The sequence below is a fragment of the Morus notabilis genome, unplaced genomic scaffold (genome assembly GCF_000414095.1).
Source record: "Morus notabilis unplaced genomic scaffold, ASM41409v2 Scaffold250, whole genome shotgun sequence".
NCBI classification, from domain to species: domain Eukaryota; kingdom Viridiplantae; phylum Streptophyta; class Magnoliopsida; order Rosales; family Moraceae; genus Morus; species Morus notabilis.
The window spans coordinates 221,322-233,262 of NW_010358072.1; the positions used below are offsets into that span (position 1 = coordinate 221,322).

Genomic DNA, 11,941 nt, shown 5'->3' on the forward strand with positions numbered 1-11,941 from the left:
ATATATATATATATATATATCGGTTTTGAGTTGGATCATTGCTGGGTTCTGTCGTTAGCGTAAATATACTAATTGCAATTATGATAATTGGTTGAATATAAAGGCTTATTGATTGCCCTTGTGTTTACTAATTATTTGTTTATGCGGTAGATTCATTGCTCAAATCAGTGGGTTGCTAATGCCTGTTGAAAATTGCAGTATTAGGGCAAAGTCATTTCTTCTCTGCGAGACTAACTAAAACTTTTCAATTATCTCCTCCCGGAATTTTACTTGTGGATTTGGATTTACTTTGTCGGACATTAGCTGAAAGAATAATCTTGTCTAAGGGAATAAAAAAAATATGCAAAAACCAAACCTTCCGATTGATCAACTCGATTAGATTCACAAGCCAAATCCGCAATGAAATAACCTGTGCTTTCTGGCTTGGTTTCAATAGCATTCTCAGCAACTCACTCTCATCTATTCTTTGCCAAATCGTGCATGTACAAAAAAATAATAATAAAGATGAACTAACAAAAAAGAAGCTTACACAAAGACATTCAAATTATATAACCACACGAGGCACCTCCGTCATTATTATAGCCCATCAGTCACAACTAAAATAGCCGATTCCTCACGTGGGTTTTTGGGCATTCGTTCTCTTCTTTCAGCCACGCCCCATGCGATTGGATTGTGTTCAGAACAGTTCACGTGAAAATCATCGTCAAAAGAGAAGCCAAATACAAGACTGTTCATTCGAAGATCGTTATGATGTTCTGAAAACGTGAGATATTATAGCCAATGCGATTGTTGTACGAGGCCCTTAATGATTTTTCCAATTGGAGATTATCAACTAGCGCTGACAATTGGGTACTTTGGTAGATATCTTATCTAGTTGTAGTTTTTTTTTTGGCCTGAAACTTATCTAGTTGTAGTTTGTACTACAGAAACTCTCTCAAAGACAACATACTGTAAGGTCGAGAACACGACAGATGGTTCAAATGTGCGTATGAAATATCCATGTCCCAAAACTTTTGAACCTCCAAGCGCTAGGAGATGTGGGACAAATTTGCTTGTCAGCTAACTCTTGATCCATGATCCCAGGACCAGACAACAGAATCATTAGATCGTGTTGGCGTTATCCTATATTTTGGCGAGCGGAGCTAACGAGCCCCAACTCTGCTACTAACAGTGGCTGGGACTACGTTACACTGCCGGGCTAGCAGGACAACCCAAGCATTTGGCTTTTTTGGCAAGCACAGGTTTATCCAGACCTTTTCTATTCCTCCTCTTTGCAAGATGTTATATGCCATCAGAGAGAGGTTACAAGTTCATCCCGTCTGTTGAGATGTATCTACAGTCTAAATCTCAACTATTGAATGAAGCTTGAAAACAAGAATATTATTCGTTGAGCTGATGATTTCTACGTTTTTTCCATGATTCAGATAGTGTTTTTTTTTTTTTTTTTTTTCAATCATCTGAAAAATAAATGCTTACATATACCAAATTTACAGGTATACCAATACCATTAATGTGTCAAGGGCTTCTAAAATTTGCATCATTTAGATGAATGCCAGCTAGTTTGTGTCGGCAAGTAAAATAAGAGCTCTACCTAAACATCTTCGTACTCCAGTAATCAAAATTGAAAATTGTACTCCAGGAATTGTATACACAAAAATACAGGGCCGAAACAAGACGATAGCCCCATGCCTGACAAAACGCAATCCAGTAATGCAATCAAATCTAATGAATGGTGATCTCAAAACATGTTAAGCGTGAATTTGCAGTTTATTTTTTGCTCAACAAGATTCAATATTGGCATCTAGTTATTACTTTTCTCTGGACGTTTCATTTTGAGGAGATGAGAAAGACCTGCTATTACATGTAGCCGACTGCTCGGAACAGCCGTTTTTGCCAGTGCCCTCCCATTCCTGTCGAGCAGTACAAAGCAAGGTACATATCTAATGTCATAATGGAGGAGCTGCATTACCAAAGAGACAAAATCATGAGCTACTTACTACCCAGCCAAAAATATTGATTGAAAACTTAAACTGTGCTACTAAATAAGTGACCAACTTGTGTTTTGAATCTCAGATTTACTCTAAAAGCTATCAATACCTCAGGCAGCCACTTATCATTCTCTGCATCTGCCATAACAATGTTAAGCCAGTCCGAATTCCTTCCCTCTATCTCCATCACAAAATTCAGCAAGGAATTGCACAGCCTGCACTTGGGTGAGTAGAACTCGAGCACTGTAGCCCCTTTACCACTTGCCAATGCCGAGGCAAATGCTCTATGCTCCGCCTCTCCTTGCTCTTCAGGAGCCCAGATTCTTTTTGTCTTTAAAATCTTGCTTTGGGTGGTCTGGTGATCAGATTGAACAGGCTTAAAGTTATTCATCCATGGATACGAGATTGAGGATTTTGAAATCGAGTCGATGAACCTAACGGCCGCGGATTCAACATTTTTCATTGATTTAAACAGCCAAGGAGCCTCAAAAGTGCAGTCACTAGGACTTTTATTTTGGTTCGCATCCCATGGTAACTTGAAACAAAATAAAGGTTGTTTTGGGGTTGAACCCATTTTTCTTTTCTAGATTTTTAAGTTCCTAAAATTAAAGGAGCTCCAAAAACAAACAGCTGGGACTCCAATCCATGTTGACGAAAACCTTGCGTAGAAGACACTAAGTATACTGCAAATAAAAATATAAAGATGTCATACAATTCAAGATAATAAACGAGAAAAAAAAAAGGTACATAAAAAGTATTGAGCAATAGGAAAAAAATGTTTGCAGCTTTTTTGTTTCCACAAAAAGGAAGCAGAACATAAAGAATCCAAGCGAGCACTTAAGCTCTAATAAATTAGAATTCCGTGCCATGCCATTAATTGCAATTGGGATGTTGTAATTTATTTTCTGCTTTCAATTTATTCTTTGTTTCAAACTCTTTATCCTTTGAAAGCTTTTGTGCGGCATTTGCATATCAGATGAAAAGTAATTATCAAAAAAGAAAAAGAAAATAATAAATTAACCCTTCTAGTGTGCTCAGCAACAGAAACCCAGTTTGCAAATAATGCGATTTCCGTATCAAACAAAAGCGCTTCCCCACTTTTGAGTTTATTGCATCTTCCTTTACCACATAAATGAAGCATTTTTTCTTTCCCCCTAAAAGAACACAAAAAAGTTTTCTTTTTTACTATCTTTCTCGATTCCAGGTTCATCCATGGTATATGTTTTATTTTTATTATTATTATCATTTTCACTTTTTTCTCTTGCTAATAATCAACCCAGAAACTTCGATTAGAAACAAAGAAAAACAGATATTTCCATTTTCCATACCTATCAAGGAGAAAAAGGGTAAATTTACAGAGTAAAAAAAATTGAGGATTTAAAAACGTACCTCTCTGCCTCCAATCGTATTTATTTCATGCTTAGAGAGAGTGGGAGTTGAAAAGAATCGAGAGAGAGATGAAGTGCGTTTGTCAAAGGAAGATACGACGCGTCGACGAAGAACTACTTCACTTGATCTATAATATTGGACCCCCAACTCATGAAACTAGTACTTGTCGTTTTTCGTTATTTTATTTTATTTTTTGCTAATCTGTTACTTTTTCTTTTTGCTGATTTCTTATGACCGCAGATTTTCGATGAGAACATGATCATCGAATATCGATTTTCGCAACTTTATCAAGAGTTTGTTTGTAAACTCAAATTAACAACTCTAATGAATTGTGTATTTGAAGGGGAAAAAAAAAACAATATAACAAAAAATTTATATTTATATTTTTATGAGAAAAACACTTAATAATAAAGCTTGATTTATTATTTAAATTGTGTAAAAACAGGGCCTAAGCTTCTGTTGGATTTTTGTTTGACCGTGTCATTGTTTCACAACTTGCCTTCATATTCTATTTGTATGTCGTTTTTTATGCCATCGCTTCTCATGATTGTCATTGTTTCACAAGTTGAGCTCATGATTGTCATTGTTTCACAACAAGTTGAGAGAGCTGGTAGTCTCTCTCTCGAATACCACCATTATTAGGGTTTATGGGTTTCTTGTACTGTTTTATCAGTTAATTTAATAAGTAATTCATTCTTCTCGTTCATCTGAGTGCTAGAGATAGGTTCCCGTCACATAATTAGAGAACCGGGAATGGATTTTACTAATAGCACATAAAAGATCATTAAACATACAAAATTCTCAAGTTAACTTCCTCTCTCAAAGAAATAAATTCGACAGCTTGGCTGTAGTGAAATTCACAATAAAAAATTTCCAACATGAGATAAGCACGAGTTATTACAAGATTTTCATGAAACCTTACTAAAACAATACATTGTTGAACAGCAGGGTCGCCAAAAATCCCTTTGGAGTTTGCTTCTAATCTCCATCGCAATGATATTGATTTCAACTGACATTGTGGAACGAATCAATGATTGCATCTGCGAGGTATTCACATTTGGCCAAAGATAAGCCAGCCAAGGATATCCTTCCATCCTTTGTCATGTATACATGCCACTTATTTGTCATCTTGTCACTCTGATCAAGGGGGGGAAAAAACGATCATAAGTCCACAATCTATGTTATCATTGTCTCACTTGAGTACTATAAATTGAGAACACAGCCACTACAGCAGAGAATATTCTGGATTGATGCCTCTGTAAATTAGAGTTACTTATATGACACAGGAGTTTTTATATGAACGTTGAAACTTCTCATGATGATCATGAAACACAGTTGTAAAATAAAAGTACACAATAGAATTGTGACTGCAATGGAGAAAAAAGAAAAAGGGAAAAAGTAGAGGTAAAGGACCATGCGAAAGAATAAGGGAACTAGTTGTTCGACAATGACAGACACGTGAATGTTTGGTCATAAAAAATTTGGCCGTGAAGAAATTATATGAAGTGTGAAGAAGAAACAAAGGCCATATGAAAAAGGCTGAAGATGATAAAAGCAATTACCTGAGCTTCGTTCAATCCTGTGAATGAAAACATGCCGATCTGCTTGAGTATGAATGACCAATCCTTCCCGCTCTTGTCTTTCGCGCACAGGCTATCATATAGTTTCTGCCTTACATTCTTTATTCTTCCAGCCATCAGTTCCATCTCTGCTTTCCATTCATTAAAAAGAACTGGATCCCCAACAACATTAGCAACAATCCGAGCCCCATGAATAGGAGGATTTGAGTACATAGGTCGAGCAAGCCTCTTCAGCTGGCTTTTCACTCTGATAGGATGAAAATGCAATCGTTAGCAGGTCCCTCGCTTAATGTTCCACTAATGATAGATCAATGTTCCACTAATGATAGATCGTGTAAAAGAACTTTGATTCAGCTTGATCAGACCGCAAAAAAATATAATAAATTGGTTACAACAAAAAAAAAGAAATGCACAGGAAAAATCTCCGATTTGACACAATTCTTCCTAAAAGCAATTTAAGGATTCAGTGTCTACATTTGTAGATGAATTACTCTATGAGAACGGATGTCTAACATGTAGATTCAAGTTTCAAGCACATATTGATAATTGATTGACATTGTCCTGTAGGGAAGTCGAATAAGGTTCAAGAACCCACCTTGCTGCTGCATCTGCTGAAGTGCAGACAACATTCATTGCTCCAATCCTTTCAGCATAAAGACCCAGATTTTTACTGTATGACTGAGCAACAAAAAGCTCCATACCTCGTGCAGCAAATGACCTCACTGATGCTGCATCAGCATCAAGGCTTCCACTTGCAAATCCCTAAAGTAATTAGGAAGCTAACATATTAAATTACCATACTTGGAAAAGCTCTATATTTTTTTACAGAACTTCCACGTGATCATAGAACATTAAAATAAAATAAAATAAAATAAAAGGTCATGTTTGCAACTAAGAGTATTAAAGATGTGTTTAGTTTTTTTAGATACAATCAGTGATTAAAAATTTCCTTCAAAAGTTTCAGTTTCAACAGGAAAGAAGTAGAAGTTGAAAATGAAATTTACAGCTTGATTGCCAACGTCAATACCTGGTATGCAACATCAAAAAATGGAATATGGTTCTTTTCTTGAATGACATCAGCGATTTTCTCCCACTGCTCAGGGGTAGGATCGATGCCAGTTGGGTTGTGAGCACAGCCATGAAGCAGCACAAATGACCCTTCGGGGGCGGCCTGAAGAAAGATGCAAACAAAACAGTCAAATAATCACCCAGATATATACAAAGTTGTACATCAATATGCAGAAGTACAACATAATGTCCCAGGCAGAAATACACATCCAAGCACACGTAACAAAAAATCCATGTTCAAGAATGAACTATCTGCCATAGTGTTCTATTATTAGCAAAGTAAATGCAATAAGCTCCAACTATGTTGTTATCATCCGTCATGCTATGAGAGGCTGATACTGAAGGAATCCTTGTTTGTCAACATGTTTACCTTTATGTCAGCTATCATACCCTCAAAATCCAAACCAACTGTTTTAGGATCATAGTATCGGTATTCAGACCATGGAACCCTAGCATCATTGAAAATATTCTTGTGGTTACCTGCCAACAAGACAATTTTGGTAAGAAAAATTGAGTTTATTGATACAGATCAAAACGAATTTCATAAAGACAACGCTGCACACCCCAAGTTGGAGATGATATCAGAACTTTAGCCCCAGGAAAATATCTTTCTATAAGAGCTGCAGCAAGACGAAGAGATCCAGTTCCCGAAAGTCCTTGAACAGTTGCTACCTGAATAAGATAACAGAAAAGCAAATGAATGGCCAAAATAGCAAGAAATAAAAACAACTAATGATATACATTCTCAACGGCTGAGACAAAAAAAAAAAAAAAAAAAAAAAAAAAGCACATCAAAGTCCAAAATCAGTACGTACTTTCTGTTCTTTTATCACAGGGTTGTCTGCTCCAAATAATAACTCCGCAGTCACCTTATTGAATGCTGCCAAACCTTCTATTGGAAGATACTACAGTCGCAAACAAGTCCCGCCCCCATTAATAAAAATAACTTACATTTAAGAACAACTTCAAGTCATCCACACGTTCAAATACATGGATCACCTCTTTGTTTTCCCCTCTCTCAAGCATAAGATTCTCTGCCTGCAAAAGAGAAACTCTAACTCTTAGACTAGTTGTCAAACACACCATGCCGTCTAAAATCCCATTCAATTCATCGAACAATTTTTTCGCTGAATGAGAACCAAGACCAGAATCAGATCCACAAAAAGGAAAAATACTCAATTCAGGGAGAATTGAGATCCAACCTTCTTAACAACATCAAGCACGTACGGCTGAAGTTCCTCAGTCCGATAGGCCCCGACTCCGAGGTTAAGCTTGAGAGCGTTTGTGTCCGCTTTGAATGCTTCAGAAACTCCAAGAATTGGATCAGGTGGAGCCATTGCTATGCCGTCAAATCGAGAAGCGTTAACGGCAGCCACCATAGACACCCGGCCAAAAGACTGCAAACCAGCAATAACCGAAAAATCAAAAGAAGAAAAACTAAATACAACATCATCAAATCATCTTCATCACATTAAGCCTTTAATTGACCTAAAGCAAAAGCATTATAAACCAAAAATTGATTGTTGAGTCGAAAACTTCATTTCTATTACTTTTCCATTTGCAAAAGGATTGATTTTTTCCTTGGTGAAGCTCAAACCGGAACTCCGAAGCTTCAACTTTCCCTGTTGAAAATAAACAATAAAAGGTTTTGATCTCCGAGCCAGGAATCAAAATCTGAAGACTTCTCTTTTGATATAATTTTCCTCAAATCTCTCATAAACCAAACAGCAGAAATTCAGCGACCATGCAAAGTTAACCTTGAGAGATTCCTGGGTAGATAGCGAAGCTGATGGTGACGGAGAGGCAGAAGTTAGAGAGAGCATCGAAGACGCCATTCTGAATGAAAACAATAATACGAAAACGACGATAAAGAGATGAATGCGAAATTAAAGAAACTCTGAAACTGATTATTCGATTAAGTAACCAAAGTTGTCGAAAATTGAGAACTGAAAATGAAAATAATGGTATAAGCAGGTGAAAATGTAATAAATGAGATCAAGGGATCAGTAAAAGTGGCGAAGTGAGCAGAGTGTGAGAGAGAGAGAGAGAGAGAGAGAGAGAGAGAAGGGGCGATGAGTACGAAGGAGAAGGGCAGGTTATGTTCGTTGTGAGTGAAAGCAGAGCGTAGATTTTCGAATGTCAGAACATTGCCAATTGTCTTGCAGTTACTTGCTTGACGTTGTGGGTTTCTAACCCATTGAAACATTGTGGGCCTGTTTTTATCAACTACTGTGGCTCGTACCTTTTCAATAAGTGGGCCTTGGAAGTGAAGGTGGGATATATGTCGTTTTTATCTCCAATGTTCGGTTAACGACGTAATTTTTACTGATTTGGGGTTTTGGTAAGTAAAAAGGTGTAAGAGGGCGGCTAGGTGTAAGTTTGGATGACGGGCTAGCTACTAACCTTAAGGGAGATTTCAGGCTTGGTAAGACCTCTCTTTTCTTAAAAGAGAGAAGATCGGTTTAATCCGTTCGGATCCTAAATTTTATAAAGTGTTTTAAAAAAATAAAAAATCTTTAAAAATATATTATTTTGATCGGATTGGGCCGGGTCGGCTTAATCTTAAAAGACCCAACCCTAAAAGAGAGAGGATTAACTCAGTCTAACTTTAAATTCAAAAAATTTAAGATCAGATTAAGTCCGGGACAATAATAATAAATCTCGGACCGACTTGTTTAGTCCGATCTGAACTTACAGCTCTAGCAATGAGCATTGCTTTTGCATGTGATCGAAGGAGTACGCTGAAAAATGTTCGCATTGGATTATAGTAGCATGACAAAACCCATCCTCAACCAGCTAAGAGCTAATGAAAGTTGTTTTATGGATTAGTAATCAGCTTCCTTTTTGATACGTTCCAGAAATTTTTGACGCAAGCAACAAAGGAAAATAAAGAACTAACAAAGAATTTGCATAAAAGCTGGATACTGCGAATTGTAAAATCTTTTTTAGCAATCGATTGATTACCGAGTTCAAATATTTCTGTCTGCCACTTGAATAATAACTTTTGGGAAAAATTAATTAGTGTCTCCTAGACTTTAAAGTTCTTCACAGTTTATTCTTCAAATACTCTCATTTTGTCCTCAAAACTTTAAATTGTACCCACTTAACCCCATTAGCAATTTCCATTAAACATAGATAGAAAAAATATATATATTAATGTCTTTCACAATATATCTTCTAAACTTTAAAAATTCTCATTTTACCCTCAAAACTTTAAACTGTACCCATTTAACCTCATTCATAATATCTATTAAACATAAAATAGAAAAAAAGAGATCAATGCACTCAGGTGACTTATTTCTTTGAAGTTCTGTTAAAAATAAATAGATAAAAATTTCATAGGATCACTTAACCTCCTTTTCCACGCGACTTAACAGAAATTCTTACAAAAAAAAAAAAAAAAAAAAAAAAAAAAAAAAAAAAAAAAAACATGAATAGATAAATTCAAAATTCAATGGACAAGTGAATTTTCAAATTTTAAATTACAAAATGAGAATGATCTTAAAATTTAAAAAGTAAGATTAATCGTAACTTTTGGATAAAAAACCGACGCACTCGGCTGATAGAAAAGATTCGTTTATAACCTGTATGCAGAACAATTCATCGCTGTAATCGCAAAAACTGACGCACTCTTGTTGAGCGAAGCTACATAAAGATTTTATTTATAACCATCACTACACTTATTTATTTCTTTTTCTTCACCCTTTTTAGAGCCTGTCGATAGCTTCAAATAGTAAAGGCGGTTTGATTCCAGGTTTTTAATGTGAAGCAACGTCATTTAGCAACCAAAAAAAAAATGATTAAGCAACTGCCCGAAATTTTTACATTTAAATGGGGGAGAGAACGCAAATATTTGAAGTTTTTCTCCCCTCAAAATTTGAACGGAGGATCGTTATCAAATGTCGTCATCCTTAAAATAAGCCCAAAAAAAAATTGACAACTAAACAACCATTGCAGAAGCCATAAACGGTCACGTAACAAAATCGAACACAAGTTCACCAAAAATGGATAAAGAATAAAGTGAAGAGTGATGTCAACAAAGATGAAATGCCAAAAATGCCAAAATCAATCTAAGTATACAACCGTTCATACAACAAAGAAAAAACTGTATATATAATCAACATTCACCAGTGAATGGAGAAGATGAATGCCACAAAACTCAACCCATTTATAGGATTTAGAATCCGACCGCTCCAACCATAACATGACCACTGAATAACTCACCATTCAATACTTGTATAGAAGAAAATAGATTAAACTAAACCGTCTATAATACAACGAATAATCATCTCAGAACTCTTAGCAGAACAATACCGAAACACACGGACCAATAAGAAGATACGTCAGAAATGAACACTAATGTAAACCATTACACGAAACTAATACGGAAATAGACACAAGATGCACAAAGTATAAAAGTTGAAATATGAAATCAAACCAAACAACCAGTGAAGGTGGTAGCTAAAAGAAACTACACAAAACCAGATTCTAAGTTAATTTCAAATTGATAATTACCAGTAACTACAGTGATTAATCACCGATCCAACATACAAACATTAAAGTTGTAAACTTGTCAAATGAACAATCAACAAGTGAAAATCTATAAAAAAAACATCCCATCAATCTTGCCCAGTTAATAATATTTCAAGCAACTCTGCTGAGTTCTCGACAAAAACAAGGGTAAAACGCCAAAATTCAACCAAACAAGTGAAATCACGAAAACAATGAAGATCACGAAGATCACTCGTTACTCATTATCACTATAACAAGAATACTAAAGGCGGAAAACACATGAAATGCTACTAAAGCTTTAACTCATTATCATCTAAAAGGTAGCTCCATAAAAGATCAAAGCAAATAATCCAACTGAAAATCACTCTAATTAATTAACGAAAGCTAATAGAAAATGAACTCGTATGAGTTCTTACAACTTGGTTCTGGGAGAATACGAAGCATAAGTTGTTTAAAAAAGAAAAATATCAAAATTCTTCATTAAATAAGAACATGCCAAATGAGAAAGGCGCAGATTCTGCGAGCAGGGACCTCAGAAGCCAAGCTTGGTTCGGCGCCAGTGCCTGCGCTTCGCGTTGTACCTGAAACACAAATGTAATTCAGAACCAAAAATAGACAAAAATCAAAACAAAAATAAAAAATTAAAACCAAAAAATGTAAAGGAAAAAAGAATTTTTTACCTGATGGTGTTATCGGTGCGCAAACGGATCCAATGAGGGATGGGCCTGTTCTGCCTCATCTTCTTCGCGAGCTTCTTCTTGATACGGAAGGTTTTGTGCGACGGCTGCGAATTCATTGACCAACAAACATTTCAGAAACTCATTCGATTTCTATAAAAAGAGATTGTAAAGCTAATCGATTCACATTTATCAACAAGAAATTAATGTAGAGGAAGAGAGAGAATCACCATTTTCGTCTTCAGAAATCGCGGCTGCGAGATGTCGAAGCGACGAGCGGCGAATGAAAAATGCGAGCGCAGAAACCCTAGGTTGTTAAAGGAATGACCCTTTTATATTGGAAGTGCAAGAAAAACGACAAGTGATAGGTTCACCAGCGGTGAGCTAATAGAGCTCACTGACGTTATCTAATAGGCCGTGGGCCCTTTTACTTAATGGGAAAGGAAGAAATTAATTGTCGTTTGAGAATAGGTGTCGTTTAGTTGTTTGATGTCCTTGAGGGCCGGTTTTTATCAAAGATAAAATTATAAAAATGCGTTCTAAACTATCTCCAATATAAATAACAAATATTATCCACTCCATCATCATCCTTAACTGGTATATAAAGAAAGTTTCTTAGTAATTTTATATTAATAAATAAAAAATAACATATTTGTTATACTATTTTATTTTATACTCCTTTTATATCTACCTTTTATTATAATTATTAATCATTAATACTTATAAA

General features: G+C 35.7%; 3 protein-coding genes across 4 annotated transcripts; all 3 read right to left on the reverse strand.

Annotated features, from left to right (window-relative positions):
- Nucleotides 1-1,478: 1,478 nt before the first annotated feature.
- On the reverse strand, nucleotides 1,479-3,455 carry LOC21397593. Its single transcript, XM_010091641.2, has 3 exons — nucleotides 3,378-3,455; nucleotides 2,098-2,671; nucleotides 1,479-1,960 (listed from the first exon to the last, which is right to left on the reverse strand). Exons 2-3 carry the CDS (start codon nucleotides 2,560-2,562, stop codon nucleotides 1,802-1,804), a joined length of 624 nt encoding a protein of 207 aa, XP_010089943.1. The 5' UTR covers nucleotides 2,563-2,671; nucleotides 3,378-3,455; the 3' UTR covers nucleotides 1,479-1,801.
- Nucleotides 3,456-4,131: 676 nt separating this feature from the next.
- On the reverse strand, nucleotides 4,132-8,198 carry LOC21397594 (aspartate aminotransferase, chloroplastic). Of its 2 annotated transcripts, XM_024161308.1 has the most exons (12): nucleotides 8,106-8,198; nucleotides 7,783-7,861; nucleotides 7,576-7,647; nucleotides 7,228-7,422; nucleotides 7,025-7,063; nucleotides 6,841-6,930; nucleotides 6,589-6,697; nucleotides 6,396-6,505; nucleotides 5,985-6,128; nucleotides 5,553-5,719; nucleotides 4,940-5,204; nucleotides 4,132-4,514 (listed from the first exon to the last, which is right to left on the reverse strand). In XM_024161308.1, the coding sequence occupies exons 2-12, from the start codon at nucleotides 7,858-7,860 to the stop codon at nucleotides 4,383-4,385; spliced, it is 1,401 nt and encodes a 466-aa protein (XP_024017076.1). In that variant the 5' UTR covers nucleotide 7,861; nucleotides 8,106-8,198; the 3' UTR covers nucleotides 4,132-4,382. The 2 variants fall into 2 exon arrangements, with proteins under 2 accessions (XP_024017076.1, XP_024017075.1); XM_024161307.1 differs by lacking the exon at nucleotides 8,106-8,198 and having other exon boundaries at nucleotides 7,783-8,094.
- A 2,645-nt stretch (nucleotides 8,199-10,843) lies between these two features.
- Nucleotides 10,844-11,514, reverse strand: LOC21397595 (60S ribosomal protein L39). The gene is made up of 3 exons (XM_010091643.2): nucleotides 11,445-11,514; nucleotides 11,218-11,321; nucleotides 10,844-11,118 (listed from the first exon to the last, which is right to left on the reverse strand). Exons 1-3 carry the CDS (start codon nucleotides 11,445-11,447, stop codon nucleotides 11,070-11,072), a joined length of 156 nt encoding a protein of 51 aa, XP_010089945.2. The 5' UTR covers nucleotides 11,448-11,514; the 3' UTR covers nucleotides 10,844-11,069.
- Between the last annotated feature and the right edge of the window lie 427 nt (nucleotides 11,515-11,941).

Bases quoted from the DNA above. Each gene is read 5' to 3' on its own strand.
- LOC21397593 (XM_010091641.2), bottom strand. From the start codon at position 2,562: ATGGGTTCAACCCCAAAACAACCTTTATTTTGTTTCAAGTTACCATGG. The intron at 1,961-2,097 runs GTATTGATAGCT...TTGGTAATGCAG, and splicing joins ATGATAAGTGGCTGCCTGAG to CTCCTCCATTATGACATTAG.
- LOC21397594 (XM_024161308.1), bottom strand. From the start codon at position 7,860: ATGGCGTCTTCGATGCTCTCTCTAACTTCTGCCTCTCCGTCACCATCA. The intron at 7,064-7,227 runs GTTGGATCTCAA...TCTCTTTTGCAG, and splicing joins TGCTTGATGTTGTTAAGAAG to GCAGAGAATCTTATGCTTGA. The intron at 4,515-4,939 runs GTAATTGCTTTT...CCCCTTGATCAG, and splicing joins CAGGATTGAACGAAGCTCAG to AGTGACAAGATGACAAATAA.
- LOC21397595 (XM_010091643.2), bottom strand. The intron at 11,119-11,217 runs GTAAAAAATTCT...TTTGTGTTTCAG, and splicing joins CGCACCGATAACACCATCAG to GTACAACGCGAAGCGCAGGC.